Source organism: Gracilinanus agilis, chromosome 1 (genome assembly GCF_016433145.1).
Source record: "Gracilinanus agilis isolate LMUSP501 chromosome 1, AgileGrace, whole genome shotgun sequence".
In the NCBI taxonomy this organism is placed as follows: Eukaryota; Metazoa; Chordata; class Mammalia; order Didelphimorphia; family Didelphidae; genus Gracilinanus; species Gracilinanus agilis.
In genome coordinates this window covers 422,090,450-422,108,617 of record NC_058130.1, presented here as the reverse complement: position 1 = coordinate 422,108,617, position 18,168 = coordinate 422,090,450, and the positions used below count along the sequence as shown (strand labels likewise).

At 35.3% G+C, this 18,168-nt stretch overlaps 1 protein-coding gene across 2 annotated transcripts in view; it reads left to right on the top strand.

The window, feature by feature from the left end:
* The window catches only part of GALNT1 (polypeptide N-acetylgalactosaminyltransferase 1), a 106,650-nt gene extending 101,942 nt beyond the window's left edge, over positions 1 to 4,708 (top strand). For both annotated transcript variants that reach the window (XM_044665054.1, XM_044665045.1), the window contains exon 11: positions 3,340 to 4,708. In XM_044665054.1, coding sequence (XP_044520989.1) covers positions 3,340 to 3,486 — 147 coding nt within the window. In that variant the 3' untranslated portion in view covers positions 3,487 to 4,708. The remainder of the gene's footprint in view (positions 1 to 3,339) is intronic.
* The last annotated feature ends 13,460 nt before the right edge of the window (positions 4,709 to 18,168 follow it).

The window sequence follows — 18,168 nt, the reverse complement described above, 5'->3', positions numbered from 1 at the left end:
CGTGTAGTTCTAAGGGAGAGATTTAAGAACAGTCTCATCAAGTCCAAGGTCCCAGCCAGAGCTCCTCCAGGTCCAGTTCCAGGCCGAAGAGAAGAGCAGAACTCCCATTCAAGCCCTAGCTCTAGAAACCAAACAAGAACTCCCTTACAGGAGTTTTTTAAAAGTGCTTCTTTTGTGTCACTTCCTCTGCCTTCCTCTGGTTTACTTGTCCATTCACAACAAAGGCTTTACTTAGGACTGCCCTGCGGCAGTCAGTCAATTCTGATTGTTACCCACTTACACACTAACACAGTTACAGACTTCCCCACTTGTGGTAGTGTTTATGTCTTTGGTGATTAAATCTAAAAAGGGACAAGTAGGTTTAATCTCATTATCACAAGGGTCAAACAGCTAAGAAGTTTCTGAGGCCAGATTTGAACCCAGGATCTTCCATCCCCAGGTCTGATTCTCAAATCTGCTGAGCCACTCAGTTGCCCACAGGTGTCTTTTATCCTGCAGTTATCTTCTCCTGTTTACCCTGTATATATCTTGTGTGTACAGAGTTATCTGCATGTTGTAAACTCCTTGAGGACAAGAATTTTTTGCCTTTCTTTTGCCCACTGTTTAGCACAGTCCTTTGCACAGAATAAGTCCTTAATAAATGTTTATCAATGTTTTTTGACTTAATGTACCCCAAGAGTTTTATTGAATGACATTTCCTTTGTCCATTATCTTATGGTTTGGGGCTTATCCAAAACTTTTAGTATATGCCTTTAGTTATAAATTTGAATTAGCAAAGTATAATTTGATAAGCTGCTAGGTGGCAAAGTGAGTAGAGTGCTGGACTTGTAGATCTGAAAGCAAGCCCCAGGCGATTGTAATACTGAGTAAGTTACTTAACCTACCTAGTCACAGTTTCTTTATCTACAAAAATGGGGATAATAATAGGACCTACCCTCCTAGGGATGTTGTGAGACTAAAATTAGTTAATATATATAAAGCACTTTGCAAATTTTAGAATACTATAAAAATGCTAGTTATTATTATTACTACTAATCATTATTATTTTTATGTTTTTTTAAGTTTAAATACCTTCTTTTTTGTTGTTGATTTTCTCCTCCATAATTCTCCTTGGTAATCTTACCTGTTTATTCTTTCACATAAATTTTATTTAATCCTATGAGGTAGTCCATTGGTTTGATGGATGTAACAATAAATATATAAATTAATTTCAGTTACTGACTTCCACGCCATCGGCTTTGCCTGACATGACTGGGGATTGTTATTATTAAAAATGATGATGCTCATTAAACAGAATGTTGGGTTTTTTTTTTTTGTTTTTGTTTTTTTTTTTTTACATTTTTAAACCCTTAACTTCTGTGCATTGGCTCCTAGGTGGAAGAGTGGTAAGGGTAGGCAATGGGGGTTAAGTGACTTGCCCAGGGTCACACAGCTGGGAAGTGTCTGAGGCCAGATTTGAACCTAGGACCTCCCGTCTCTAGGCCTGACTCTCAATCCACTGAGCTACCCAGCTGCCCCCTAGAATGTTGTTTTGATATGAAATTCTAATTCTTCTTTGAAAAAAAAAACAATGACATCTCTCTTCACACTCTTTCCATGAATATTTAGCCTTCACTTAGACCAGGGGTCGGCAACCTTTTTGGCCACGAGAGCCATAAAGGCCACATTTTTTAAAATGTAATTTCATGAGAGCCATACAGTGCTCACAGTGAGGCTCCTGTAACAGTGCGCGCTTCTATAACAGCGCCTGAAAAAAAAATAGACTATGGCTCCTGCAGAAAGAACCATATCTGGCCCTCAAAAGAGCCAGATATGGCTCGAGAGCCATACTTTGTCGACCCCTGACTTAGAGTAATGATGCTTTCTGAACACTGAAGCATGGAGAAGGGAACCTCTTGCAGAGGAAGGGGTTCATAAATCGTTTGGATGATGTCTTTGTTGTCCTTTAGACTTAGGCCATTTCAAGAATGAAGAACAGCCCCACCCTTACCAATCTTCCACCTATGAGACAATACACCGAAGTACAAGGGTTTAAAAAAAAAAAGAATGAAGAACAGAAAACTGAATATTAATATGTATGCCAATGCAATACTGAGATATAAGTAGCACAAGGAACAATACCAACCTACTCACTTGAAAAAAGCCTTTTTGAAAGGGTAGTGAGATAGCAGAGCAGATAGAGCAATGGACCTGGAGTCAGGTAGACCTGAGTTGAAATTTAACCTCAGACACGTAGTAGCTTAGTTTCCTCATCCATACACATGGGGATAATAATAGCACCTGCCTCACAGAATTGTTGTGAGGGTCAAGTGAGAAAAGGTTTGTAAAGTCCTTTGAAAACCTAAAAGAACTACAGAAATCCTATTGTTATTGCTGTTACTGAAAGGTAAATATTTACGTGACTTCTGAAGATTAAAAGCTTGTTTATGGGGGCAGCTGGGTAGCTCAGTGGATTGAGAGCCAGCCCTAGAGATGGGAGGTCCTAGGTTCAAATCTGGCCACATACACTTCCCAGCTGTGTGACCCTGGGCAAGTCACTTGACCCCCATTGCCCACCCTTACCACTCTTCTGCCTTGGAGCTAATACACAGTCTTGACTCCAAGATGGAAGGCAAGGGTTTAAAAATAAAATAAAATAAAATAAAATAAAATAAAATAAAATAAAATAAAATAAAAGCTTTTTTATGTTAGAGTGGAAATTTCTAAGAAAAAATAATAAATGAATAACAACAAATAATCTAAAATAAAAACAGAGAATTACAAATGAAAGAATTAGATAGGAGTGTGATGGCAAAAATCTTCCAGTTTTTTTCTGATGTTCAGCTAAATATTTGGTATTATTCACATAAAGCCTCCTCAGCTACTGCTTCGGAAGAGGGGAACCCCTTACATTAATGGAGCATTGCTGACCTCTAAGGATTATTCTAATCCTTATCCATCTTCTCCCTGAAAGGATTAATTATAGCTAGTAAAAATTTATCTAGGAATAAGCATATGGATAACATCAAATACAGAACACATGCCTCCTTAATATTTGACAACTTGAACAGTACCTCCAAATAATCACAAAATTGGAAAGCACCTCCTTTTTCCTCCAACTATGGACCTGTTACTATGTTTGTCACTTTAATGTTTATTCTAATTATATACCATTTAATTTGGTGTCTTTTAAATAATTTGTGTTGGGAAAAGATCCTCTATAGAATCTATGTATTTCCTAGGAATGGCTACCTTGTTAAGTTGAGAGAGATTTATTTCATATGTACCAAAAGTACACAAGAGGCTTGCTCTTTCTTCCCTCTTATAATGATCAACTTCTTTTTCTTCCATCCCTTCCAGAAGTTAACCCTGCAGCATGTGAACAGTAATCAGTGCCTGGACAAAGCCACGGAGGAGGACAGTCAGGTGCCCAGCATTAGAGACTGCAGTGGGAGCCGATCTCAACAATGGCTCCTTCGAAATGTCACCCTTCCAGAAATATTCTGAGACATTTATTAAAAAAAAAATAATTAAGGATTGACTGGGCTACCTCAGCACACATTTCTGCCACATTTTTAAGTAGCAAAAAAAGGAAAAGTGCTTGCCTGCTCTGCAGGATGCCAGGTTTATCAGCCATTAAAACTCTGACTCTCGCTTTTCACTAGCTGTGAACCAGCCTTCCTTTCCAAGGACGTGAAACTACATACTAGTGAAACTGTGCACACTGATGTTTACAAGATTGAAAGAGTCTTTCATCAAAGAATCATTGTAGAAAATATTTAGACAATGAAAACTTAACCAACGAAATATGCTCTCTGGAGAGCTGCACATGTTGTTATAGTTTGCTTTGCACATCAGTAATTTCTGCTGAGAGTGCTGTCATAATGAAGAGATTTCCAAGATTTTTTTTCCTGATTAGAACTGGTAACCAGCATATGAAATATTGATATCAGAAAAATGAAACAAAGCTGGAACCAGATTCAGTATCATGAAGTAACATTTTTACAGCAAAAACTATATTAAACAGGGTTTAAAGGAGATTAAATCAGAACTATGAGAAGTACAATTTGTTATAGTATAGTATCAAATTTATATGTAGATTTTATACCTCAGTGGGGAAAAATAACTGATTCCAATGACATTATTTTGTTTTCATCTGTGTGATAGTCATGGATGCTTTTTTTTCCTGGGGTGCTGAAATTAATTGAGCTGAAAAAATTTGGCTCTGAACATCAGTTCGTTTTTCCACACTTTTTTATTTTTATTTGGTTTGTGGGCTGTTGGAATTGTATCTTTTTTATTGCCTTCTAAGAAACGGAGGTTTAGCATAATGTCTAACTTGTTCAGTTTAGACCAGGCATCTCAGTTGCTCTTGGGTCACCTGGCTTGTGGACTTTTCACAAACAAAAAATTTCTTAGTGCATTTTCAATTTCTTAACTTAACTTGACTGATTATGCTTAATACCCAAGACTCATACTACTGTACTACAGATTTGTTTTCATAGCAATAAATCTTTGGTTATTTGTTTATGATTCCAGTCAACAAAAGGCCTGCAAAAGTGATTTATTATTTGGGTAACTGGAGATAAAATAGTGGAAGGTTTTCTGGAAAACCTTTTTTTCACTCCATACTCAGATGTGCTTCATTGTCAAGTGCATACATAGATTAGATTCTTGAATTGTAATGTTGATCTGCTGCTTTTTTGTTAATAAAATCTGACAGAAAATGTTTAATTGGCATTTTTTAATAAGGTAGTTAAAGAAGTGCTTCATATACCAGTCCTGCATTTCTTACCTAAATTCTAGATTAGTTGAATCCATTTGGATTTTTCTAATTTTTGAACCACAAGGTGATCTGAGTTCACTAGTTGGCAGAAATCTTTTTAAAAAAACAACAACACAGTTCTTTGATATGTACAAGTTTTTCATCCTATTTGCAAGGTTCATATTTAACTATTATTCCTTTCGTTGATTATATTCTAAGACTCACTGCTGGCAGTGTTATTTCTTGTACTTAACAGTGTTGCTAAAAAATAACTTCATCACCAAGGGTACCTGTCATGTTGAATTTTATGTATTTTTATATATATATATGTATATATATGTATATATATACATACACACACATACATATATATATATATATTTTCCAATAATCTATTTAAGTTAACTAATATGTATTGTGCATCCATAGGATCCCCTATACTAGGTGCTTGAAGGTGCACTACAAATCAGAGTTTGAAGACTAGGTCCCCATGGAGCTTTTAGTCTACTCTAGCATATGAAACATATCATAATTAATTTTTTTCTGTCCAAATGGCTTTGTCATTTCCAACTTTCTGTGGAACTTATACTTTAATAATTAGGTCTATTATTTACAAGTAAATTTCATGACCAAAATTTTCTGCTTTAGTAGTGTGCTGTAGCCTAGAAATACCCTACTCTAAGAAAGCCATGGAGCAATGAGATTTAACTTTCTGGGTCATTATTGTTAGAGTGTGATAGACAAACCCATTCCTTTCTCTTTCTTTTTCTTTTTCTTTAATTAAAAAAATAAAATCCTGAATAATGTCTTGAAAATTTAAGATTAACTACTAGTTGCTCCTCAGATTGGTTTTATTAGTGGTATTTAATGGATTCCCTTCAGTTATAACCATCCTGCAGGTATCTTCATGATCACACATCATTCTACACATAATTGGGTTGAAAGGAAAAAATGAAAAATAGGGCAAAATGATGAAAGCAGAGAGTAGAAATGTCACTTTTGACCTTAATGAGAAAAGGGCATTAAATGTGACAAAGATGGGTGATAGGCAATCAAAATAGTTCTTTAGTTACTTGCCCTTTTTACTTAATGGACATTTTCTCCAACTCACACCAGTACTGATATTTTTATTCTTTTGGCCTCACTGGCTTCTTTAAGTATATAAATTGTGGAAACCACGAATGGACATTTATCATATTATGTTCAACTAAAAAGAAATTAATTTTTTGTTTTATTTGTGTTACAATTTGAAGAAGGATAAGGTTCCAAATAGTCATCTGAGGAAAAAGGTATCCTAAAGGAAGAGAACTAGTAGTTTAAAAAAAAATGTTCAGTAGGATAATTATTTTATGATTGGATATGTAGTGATCACAGGAAGGAGTTTATACCACCTTTTACTCCTTTTTACCAATCCCTTATCTTGTGCCATTTCTCTTATTCTCAGTAATTTCTTTGACTCTAATAACATCTACAAATCATTAAGTGTAATGGTATGAAATTCATTTGGTGTGGTTCTTTTGAATTCATTTTAAAGCATTTAGGTCAAATGCTTACTTATTGTCTAAGTATCTTAGGATTCAGTTCCTTCTGAAGTCCGAATGTTTGGTTTAAACATTATCCTTCTTAATTGATAGAAAGAATAGAAACCAGTGGAGAGTAGAGAAAGGTCTGTTTTTTCCCTGTTTATCTGCCACACTGTGAACCTATTCTTTATTTTTCATTTCCTCAAAACACTTTTAAACAAAGACCTTTTTTGTTGTCTTTGTGGTTTGTCGAAAGTTCAGCCTCAGGTTTAGCCCTTTTGCTACTGTTATTACTGTTTTTTGCCATTCCTTCTTTTGTATATGCCCTTTAAAACTTCAGTTTATCAGAGAATTCCTTATACTCACATTGATTTCTTTAAATGCCTACCTCAATTCAAGTGCCTTCCATTCCTTTTGAACTGTCTTTCCTTTAAAAAAAAAAAAAAAAAAAAAAGATGATTTAGTTGAAAGATCTACCTATCATTCCCTCTTCTATAAAATGGAAGGAGTGGAGTTATTAGGCAATCTTTAATATGATTTTCAGCTTTAAATCCTGTGATTCCATGGTACCATAGTTTCATAGAGAGCCCTTCATCTATAGAGATGACAAGGGCTTGTCTTTGTGTGTGGCTCAAAGGGAGGCAGAATGTGTATCTCTATGTTCTCCTCCCACCCTTCTTCAAGGAAGACTTTCATTCCTGCCAGGAGGGGAAGCAGGAGGTTAGGGACAGAAGTCACTACCCTCTTCTCCTCAACATTAGCCATTTTGACTTATTGCCATTTTAGTCAGTCTCACACAGTCTGGTGTGAGATGAATTGTTTTGGTTTGCATTTCTCTAATCAATAGGGATTTGGAACATGTTTTTCATTTACCTTTGGCTTTGATTTCTTCATCGGTAAACTATCTTTTCCCCATTTATCAGTTGTGAGATGACTTTTATTCTTTTATATATATTTAGATATAAGACCTCTTATCTGAGACACTGTCTATGAAAATTTTTTTCTCAATTTTCTGATCTTCTGATTTTGGCAACATTTGTTCTATTGTACAAAAAATGTACTTCGAATTTTCTGTTTTATATCCTACAATGTTCTTCATCTTGTTTACTCTTCAGGTCCATAAATCTGAGTAATGTGCTCTCTGTTCTTCTAGTTTGCTTATATCTCCTTTTATGTCTGGATCATGTCCATTTTGATCTTACCTTAATGCAGTTAAGTGTTGGTCTATGCATACCCAGTTTCTGCCTATTTACTTTCTAGTTTTCCCAGCAATTTTTACCAAATAGTGGTTTCTTATCCCAATGGTCTGGAATGTATACTTTTGTCAAATATAAGGTCACTATAATCTTTTGCTACTGTTTATTGTATGTTCTGATCCTCTGGTCTACTTTTCTGTTTCTTAGCCAATACCAAATAGTTTCAATAATTACTGCTTTAGAATACAGTTTAAAATCTAGGTCTGCTAAACCTCCATTTCATTTTTTTAATTAATTCTTTTGCTATTCTTGATCTTTTGTACTTCTGAATGAATTTATTTTTTCTAACTCAGTATGGTCAGGTTTTTTTGGGTAATCTGTTTGGGATGGCATTGAATAGGAATATTAGTTTAGGTAGGATTGTCATTTTAATTATACCAGCTTTGCCCTTCCAGGAACAATTAATATTTCTTTAACTATTTAGATCTGACTTTATTTGTGGAAAAAGTATTTTATAATAATTATATTTGTGCAGTTCCTGGGTTTGTTCTGGCAGGTATACTCCTGGATATTTTATTCTGTGTTCATTTTAAATGGAGTATCTTTTTATATCTCTTCTTGTAGGACTTTATTAATAATATATAAAATGCTAATGATTTATGTGAGTTTATTTTAAATCCTACTACTTCACTAAAATTATTGATAGTTAATTTTTTAGATCAATTTTAAGGATTTTCCACATATCCCATCATATTGTCTGCAAAAAGAGAGAGTTTTATTACCTCTTTAACCAAAGGAATTTTCTGATTCCTTCAATTTCTTTTTCTTACTGTTTTTGCTAGTGTTTCTCATACCATATTAAAAATATTGGTGAAAATGAGCATCCTTATTTCATTAGGAAGGCTTTTAACTTATCCCTGCCACAACTAATACTTGTTAAGGGTTTTAGATGCTTCATATAATAGTAAGAAAAACTCCATTTTTATATATGCTTTCCAGTGTTTTTAATAGGAATGACTTATATTATGTCAAAGGCTTTTTCTGCATCTATCGATATAATTAAATGATTTTATTACTTTTGTTATTAATATAATCAATTATGTTGATAGTTTTCCTTACATTAAACCATCCCTGAATTCTTGTTATAAATCCTGTTTGGTCACAATCTTTGTGACATATTGTTGTAGTATCCTAGCTAGTATTTTGTTTAGGATTTTTTCATCCATATTTATTAATTAAATTGGTTTATAATTTTCTTTCTTTTTCTCTTCCTGGTTTAGTTACCAGCACCGTATTTGTTTCATAAAAGGAATCTGGCACATAGTACCTATACAAAAAAATTGACCATCTATTAGGGCACAAAAACATTATAGTTAAATGTAGAAAAGCAGAAATAAGTAGATTGAAGAACAAGTCGTTTAAACAAATAATTTAATTAAAGAGAATGATAACAGAGACAACATAGCAAAACCTATGGGATGTAGCAAAAGCCAGTAATTAGAGGAAAATTTATCTCTAGATGTTTAATATAAAATATAGAGAGAACAGATCAATGAATTGAGAATGCAATTAAAAAATAGAAAATAGACAAAAATCCCCCAAATAAACACCAAATTAGAAATCCTAAAAATTAAGGGCAAAATCAACAAAATTTTGAATGTAAGAAAAACATTGAATTAATAAATCCAGGAGTTTATGAAAAAATAAACAAAATAGATAAACCATTAGTTAATATCATTTTTTTAAAAAAGAAACAAAATCACTTGCATTAAAGAAGAAAGGAGTGAATATACCACCAATGAAGATGATATTAAAGCAATTATTGGGAGTTATTTTGCTTAATTCCAACAAATTTAGCAATGTAAGTGAAATAGAAAAATACCTACAAAAATATAAACTTACCTAAGCTGCCTGGGGAGGAAATAGATTATTTAAATAAAACTATTTTAGAAAAGAAAATTGCACAGGCCATAAATGAACTTGATAAAAATAAAAAACTAAATCATCAAGACCAGATGAATTCACAAGTGAATTATGCCAAGCATTTAAAGATCAATTAATTCTAATATTAAATTAGGTAAAGAATGATATAAATTAATTTAATATTAAAGTAGATAAGAGAAATATCTTAATTTCTTTTGAATGACATAAGGGTTACAATTTGGGCACTCTCTAAAAGGTTCACCCATCACTGACCTATGCATCCCTACTAATTTTTAGTGACACCATCAGTTATCTCCTTGCATTAACATTTCAAGTTCATTTTGTTTATCACCTATATTCTGTGCATTCAAGAGATACATGAAATAAGTAGGATTCCTGACCTCTTATTTCATCTTTAGAATTATTGACATCCACTTCTTTATGCTGCTTCCTTTTTCTCCTCTGAACCCCATAGTATTCAGTTTTATAATTGTATTTGAGCATTTTTCTCTTTACCTGTCTACTATCAGTGTAAAACCCATTTGATTAGATCTACAAGTCTCAAACCAACCGTATTCTTTCTGTTCTCCATGGGACAACCAATTCCTTTCCAGAAGCTTATAATTCTAGTAGTATAAACCAAACAAAATCTATAAGCTGAGTACTTAGCAATTAATGTCATTTTCAGAGATAGCTGTTTACTTCACATAACTTCCTTTTCTAAAGGCACAATTTGTGACCAAAATAAATGAGACCACCATTTATTTTCCAGGTTCAGTCCTTTCCCTATGCATCATCAGATGTGCCTAGGAGTCTCCAGCAGCTTTAGTGAAGTATGACGGCACTTGAAATGCATGTTTTAAAAAGATAATATCTTCTACTTGACCATTTCAGCTGCTTTTATAATCTTCAGTAGAGGCTACTTCTCTTTCTCCAGGACACAGAGAATAGGATTACTCCTATGTGTTAGTGCCCAGACAATTTTTTGAATGTTCTTTTGGCAGCCGCTTCTCATGGGGAAAATCTCCATTGTTTAGTATAACTCTTAATGACAATTTCTTGTACCTCTCATTACTTCAGCGCCACATTCTCTTATTGGCCAACATTAAAATGTTTGTTTTCCATTCTTCTTACTCCTCTTGGTTGTCCCTTCCTGTATTTTTTTTCTCCCTGGGTTATTTCTAGTGATATATAATTTTCATTAAAGCACCAAAACTTTTCTCAGAATTTTTTTAAATTCCCTTAAAAATTTAATCTTTTAAAAGATATTTAAACTGAATCTGTCTTTAAACTATCATAACAATCCTGGTGAAAAAGAAAAATTCTGTTGGGCAAATAAATGAATGTGATGGAAGCACAAGAATCTAGCAAGTTAGCTACTAACCAGGCTGGGCCAGACATAGTGGCATTTTCTCCAGGTTCAGAATGAATGTGTCATTAGGATTAATTAACTCAGGAATTCAGAGCCCCTATGATTTAGGTCAAGATCCTCCAGTGGTCCCTAAATGACTTAACAAGTTTAAAGCAGTAACTTGACTATCTTAGCAGCAAAAATACACTTTCCATACTATAGGATAGGGTGCCCAGAGGTAAAGGGACTACTAGGTGGAAGCTTATTCAGCAAATAGAACTACATAAGACATAAAGATGAACAGTTATCAGAACAGGAAATGAGGTAACTGCTGAGCAGCCAAAGAAAAGCATTTTCAGCAGAGAAGGGCCAAGAGTGAGTAGAAAAGGACATTTTGAGAATACTTATACAGGAGACTCCCAAGGTAGTCGCCAAGAGTTTCTGACCTGGGATCTAAGAACATTTTTAAGATTTCATGAGCCATATTTCAACATAATTGCTTTCTTTTGTGATTCTATATGTTTTGTCTTTGACACCTAAAAATGTTATTTTAAGAAGGTCTCTGTAAGCTTCACCAGACTGTCAAAGCTTAAGAACCTCTTGTATTTTAGGTAGAAATTGAGGCTGGCAAAGGAGTTGCCTTCTGGGGAATGGGGGTGGGGGGTGGGGGGAAAGCAATGATGCATAGGGATTTCATGTAGCCCTGGAGTGCATAAATTAGAAGAATTTTGAAGGCAAAAGACACCACCCTAATGGAGTCCTGCTACAAATTACTTCTGCCTCCAGTTTTGAGTGGTGGCTGTCATCAGTTCATACTGTATCCATGAGCCTTGACTGGGTATACTTAGATTCTAAATGTGGACTTATTATACACAAATTAAGTGAAATTGGACTAGGTCCCTTCTTTCCTCAAGGATGAGATCACTTGAAACAAACTGAAGGTCAAATGGAATTATTGGTAAATGAATGAATAAAAACTCACCTAACTGCTTCTGGCGATCCAGCCCCAGAGGATGCTTCTCTTCTCATCAAGGCATCCACCCGAAGAGCCCCAAGGCCTGCTCAAAATGAACATCTGCTCTCCAGGATCATCTACCACTCAACTCAAAATCCTTATGGCTGTCATCCCTGGCCTCCACTCCCTGACTTATATTGTGCTACCCAATTAAAATGTAAGCTCCCTGGGGCAAGACTGTCTCACTTGTGTGATGTTTCCCCAGCCTGGCACAAAGTAGGCACTTTATAAATGTATATTAAATGAATGAATGGTGAGGTTCCTAATACTGAGGAAAGGATGTTGGACCCAGAAGGAGGACTCCTGAGTTTGAATCCAGTGTTCACTATTTATTACCCATATGTCCCTTGTACAAGGTGCTCGGCCTCCTCTCAGCTTAATTTACCCATCAGTTAAGGAAGGACATTTTTAAACCTTCAAGTGCTACAGTGGATAGAGCACCAAACCAGGAGTCAGGAGGGCCTGGGTTCAAATTTGGCAGTGGACATTACCTAACTGTGGCCTTTGCCAAGTTATTGAACCCCAGCTGCCCGGCACTTGCCACATTTCTGGTTTTAACAGATGCTTAGGATGAATTCTAAGACAAAGGTATGGGTGGTTTTTGTTTGTTTGTTTGTTTTTTAATTAAAGTGCTACAGAAATGTGATGTTACTTTCATATTTATAGAGAATTCCTGGGGTAGACACCAGGCTGTCTGGTTAAGATGAATGAATTAAAAAAAAAGGATGAGGTGGCTGTGCTGCCAGGAGGCACAGACACGAATAACGAATCCCTGCCCACAAGGAGTGTATGGTCTCGTGGGAGAAACCAGAGCACATAGGGAGAGAGTAGCTGGAAAGGAATTGGGGGCAGAGAAGGCAAAGGGAATGATGGCTGGCCTCCTGGGACAAGTAGGTGGCCTCTCCTTTGTAGGAATGGCACCTTTGCTTTGGTGATGGCCCTAGGAGCGAGAATCAAAAAGGAGGGGAGAAGAGGATACCGGGATATGGAGAGGGCCATGAAGTGGAGGGGTGGCCCTGGGTCCCAGCAAGGTAAGGTGAACAAAGGGTCCCAGGCGGGGAAGTCTGAGTTCAGGCTTCAGAGATGAAGCCTGGTACACAAGCAATTAGCTCATGCCTGGAAGTAGAAGAAAATGTGGTATACCAAAAAGCCCCCTAAAAGGCACCAGGAAGCTTGGATTCTGATTTTAGCTCTGCCATCCATATGTATGATCTTGGGTAAGTCATTTGCCCCCTGTGAGCCTCCATTCTATCTAATGAAGAGGTTAAGCTAGTTGAACCTCTTGGATACTCCTTCTAGTAGTGAGACTGAGCTTTTAGTAAAGAAAAAAGAGCTTTTAAAAACTCACAACAGGGAACCAAGATGGCAGAGTGGCAGAGTATCAGGAAGCAGTAAAGTAAACTTGCCGTTTCCTCCTCCACCCCACAATTTAAAAAAAAAATTTCCAAACAGATCCAAGACTTTTATCTGAGAAACTATCTAATACAATCCCCCTCCCCCAACTTTCTGCCCTCCTTCCAATCTTGACTCCACTATTAGGTTTATTTCCTAAGGTGATGGAGGAAAGGAAAAGAACCGGTGTGTGTGTGCTAAAATATTTATAGCAGTTCTTCCTGTAGTGGCAAAGAGTGGTGGAAATCTTAAGGGAAATCCATCTGTTGGGGAATGGCTAAACAAGCTGTGGTATAGGGTTGTGATGGAACACTACTGTGCCATAGGAAATGAGGAACAGGTTAGTTTTTGGAAAAAACATGAAAAGACCTCCATGAAATTATGAAGAGGGAAATGAGCAGAACCAAAAGAACATTGTATATAGCAACAGGAATACTGTTTGAAGAACGACTTGTGTTTGTCTACCTCCAGAGAAAGACCTGGAAAAAAATAGAAATAAGCAAGTGTAAGAGGGAAAATTGAGACAGGCCATAAATAAATAATTTTATTAAATCAAAAGTAGTGGGGGGAAAAGATGGGAAAATAGGAGATCTGTAGGTTACTCTCCTCCATGCTCCATTTAGTTTGCTCTTCTGTGGCCACGGTAGGGCCCCCTGGCCATACTCACAGGGAAGAGAGCAAAATCCACTCTTGCCTCAGTTTATCAGACTTTTTCTCCACTCACTAATTCTCACCCATCACGTCTCAGGGGCCAACTGTAGCTTTCTATTTTGCTTGGGCCACTTTGGGGCGCCCTGCCCTCTGTCTCAGGATCTCCTGACTCTATGGCTGCCTTTTTCCCTGCTGCCATTCTATCCTCTGGACTCAATTCACCCAATGAGTTCCTTCACACAATCCTCCCCTCTGGGGTATGCAGATGGTCAACAGGAGTTACCCCAGAAAGGGGGGAGGGTAAATTTCCTTTGCACACAAGACATACTTTTATATACACATATATCTTTTTGACAAATAATGTCATCTTCAATGGAGGAAGGAAAAAAAGAGGAAGGAGTTAATTGGGCATATTGATGTAACAAATTCACTTTTTAAAAAAGGCACCAGACTCAATCCTGATGGGGAAATCCAAGAAAAAAAAAAATCACAATAAGCCTCTTTTCCATTGTAAGAATCATTGGACTACCTAAAGACACTAAAAAAAAAAGTCTAGGTATTTCAAAAAACAGATACCCAGAAGATAACTGCTGAGATCTCTTAGAATCAGACAACTCATATGAACTGATGAATAATGAAGTGAACAGAATCAGGAAAATCATTTATACCAGGCAGTAATATGGTAAAGGCAAACAATTTTGAAGGATTTGTGGACTGATTAGCATAATAAACAACTACAATTCCATGCTACTCACCTAGTGTTAAAGATATGAAGGACTCAATGAAGGATAAGACATTGTTTTATCCATGGCCATTGTGTGATTTTGTTTTGCTTGACCATATTTTTGCAAGAGGAGTTTTGTTTTTCTTTCATTCTCAATGAGGAAAGGATGGAATCAGATTGGAGGAGAGAGAGGGGGGGCGGAGAGAGAGAGAGAGAGAGAGAATGAATTTTTGCTAAATTAAAAAAATAAAATATATGTGTATATTTAGTTTTAAAGCTACTGTACTTTATAAATATCAACTTCTTATTGAAAAATGAGTTGCCCAGGGAAGAAGGTATTCTTGGTATATCTAGGTCTGAGCAAATTACTCTAGAGATTTGACAGCAAGAGAAATAAATGAACCACAGGGAAAATTTGTGGAAGACATTGATAAGAAATGTTTGTTATGCCTGAAGACCTCTCTAGGCATAAGTCTATGGTGTTACATAGAATACAGGAATTTTAGATGCTCCTAAGAGATCATACCCAGGACACTTAATGCTACCCAAACCTTCAAAGATGGTCTCCATCAAGTAGTTCTAAACTGGGCCTACAGAAAGATATTGGGGAGTCCATGAACTGGATATGAAAAAAAAAGTTAGATCATATTTCCACCCAACTTTGGTTCATTTTATAGTATCATATTTTATGCTATAGGTTTTGACAAACTGCCAAAGGAGTCTATGATACAAAAAAAATGACTACGAATCTCTGGTCTAGATTTAGTGAAGAGTATGGCTAGAGATCCCATCCTCAATGCTTGGGTTCACTGTGTATATAGATCTAATGGATATCAAAATAATCAATTCTTAGTGATGGGAGAGAGGAGAATGATTCTTTGAACAGTAGATAACCCTAATCAATAGGAGACAACCTGGTCTGGTGACAACAATGGAAAAAAACCCAACACTATTAGTTACAAGGATAGTTGTGTTCTCCTTTGTGCAGGGAGAGTAATCTAGACTGTAAAATTAAAGATAATGGTACCTCCACAAAAATGTGGAAAAATAATTTGGTGAAGTAATAAGCAAGAATTTGACCTCAGGTTTTCTAATTCTTGTTAAAATAACTAAGTTTGCTTAGTTAATGATTTAGGTGCAGTATTAGTCCACTGAGACCTGCAGAAGGAAAAAACTTGGAATCTGAAATGAGATTTGGGTCAGATAGATGCTTGTGTCCTAAAAAGTCTTGTGGTTTTCTTACTGCAAATGCACCATAATCCTTTGTTTAACACCGTATGCTCGTTGCTCCCTCCCCATCTCAGTTTATCATGTCCTCTATTCTCATGACCTCCATCTTCACGGTACCTCAACTAAAAGGATGGTCACACTTTAGGCTTCACTATTACCTGAGTCTTTTCTACTTTCAAGATTCCAGATTCTGAAATTCCCCTCTCTGACCCAAATCTGTTCATCAAGTCCTCAAAGGGGCATACCAGTCTTCAAAAATTTGACAGCTATTGTGTAGAAGAGAAATCAAACTTATTCTTCTTGTTCTCAGAGGTCACATCCCAGAACAGCAACAGTTGACATTGAGATGTTGCTTCATTTACATCCATTTTCTCATTGGATCTTCCCCACAATAGGCTAGTAAGGGAGGGAGACTGAACTTTTTCATCTATAAAAAAGAAAAAAGCAGATCAAAGAATTGGGCTTGAAGGAAAAAAAAACAAAATACCAAAACCCCAACAAATTAAAAAACTCCAATTAAATTCAAAAATGTAAATCCTAAAAATCAAGGGAGAGATTAACAAAATTGAAAGCAAAAGAAAAAAATTATTGTAAAAAAAAACTATGAAAAGGGTTTTGGAAAAAATGAATTAGAGGGACAGCTGGTGGCTCAGTGGATTGAGAGCAAGGCCTAGAGATGGGAGGTCCTTGATTCAAATGTGACCTCAGACACTTCCTAGCTCTGTGACCCTGGGCAAGTCACTTAAACCCCATTGCCTAGCCCTTACCACTCTTCTGCCTTGGAACCAATACACAGTATTGATTATAAGACAGAAGATAAGGGTTTAAAAAATAATAATAATAACAAATTAGATAAACCACTAATTAATTTGGTTTTTAAAAAATGAAGAAAACCAAATTACAATATCAAGTGAGAAAAGATAAATTCACAACCAATGAAGGAGTAAAAGAAGTTAAGAGCTATTTCATTCGCCAAATGCCCATAAACATAAAACTGACAATCTCAATGAAATGAATGAATATTTACAAAAATATAAGCCACTCAGATGAACAGAACAGAAAATAAAAATATTTAAATAATCCTATCATAATAAAATAAATTAAACAAGCCATAAATGAATTATTAAAGGAAAACGCACAAAACTGCAAGTGTATGCAAGTGAAATTCTATCAGGCATTTAAAAAACAATTTAATACTACACAAACTGAAAAAAATAGGAAAAGAAAATTTCTTCTATAACACAGATACTGTCTTGATACCTATACCAGGGAAAGTAAAAAAATAAAAAAGAAACTCTTGGACAATATCTCTAATGAATATTAATGAAATTTTTTAAAAGAACATGTTAGCAAGGAGACGGCAGCAACATATCACAAAGATTTATACACTATGACCAGGCTGGATTTAAAACTATAGACATTACCAACCATATTAATGATAATCATATATGACTATGTTAACAGATGTAGAAAACGCTTTAGACAAAATGCAAAACCCATTCCTATTTTTTATGCTAGAAAGCATAGGAACAAATGGGCCTTTACTTAATATAATAAGTAATATCTGTCTAAAACCAAAGGTAAGCATAATCTGAAATGGCCATGGCTTTCCATTAAGATCAGAGGTTAAGTGGGGATGTCCATTGTCAACATTACTATTCAATATAGTTCTAGAAATGCTAACTATATCAATAAGACAGGAAAAAGAAATTGAAGGAATAAGCATAATCAAGGAGAAAACAAAATTATCTTTTTTTACAGATATGATGGTGTACTTAGAGAATCAACTAAACTAAATAAAACAACAACTTCAGCAAAGTTGCTGGATAGAAAGTAAAACTGCATGAATCATCAGCATTTTTGTATATTACCAACAAAATTCAGCAAGATTGGATAAACAAAAAAAAATCTATTTAAATAACTAAAGATAATATAAAATATTTGGGAGTCTATCTTCCAAGACACACAGAAACTATATGAACACAATTCAAATCACTCTTTATATACAAATAAAGTCATTAAATAATTGGAGAAATATTAATTGCTCATGGGTAGGCTGATATATTAAAACAATAAATAAATTTACTTATTCAGGGCCAGAGCAATAAAATTACTATAAGATTACTATATAGAGCTAAAAAAATTCTTCTGGAAGAAAAAAATTGTTAATAATATCAAAGAATTAAAAAAATAAAAGTGAGAAGGAAGGGGACCTGGCAATACCAGATCTAAAAAAATACCAAAGCTGTAAGATAATTTGATAATGGCCAAGAAATAGAGAAGTTGACCAGTCAAAGGGATTAAGCGGATGATTTACAGAAGCAAATGAGCACAGTAACCTGATGTTTGACAACCCCAAAGATCCCAATAATCGGGGCAAGAAGTCACTATTAGACAAAAACTACTGGGAAAACTGGAA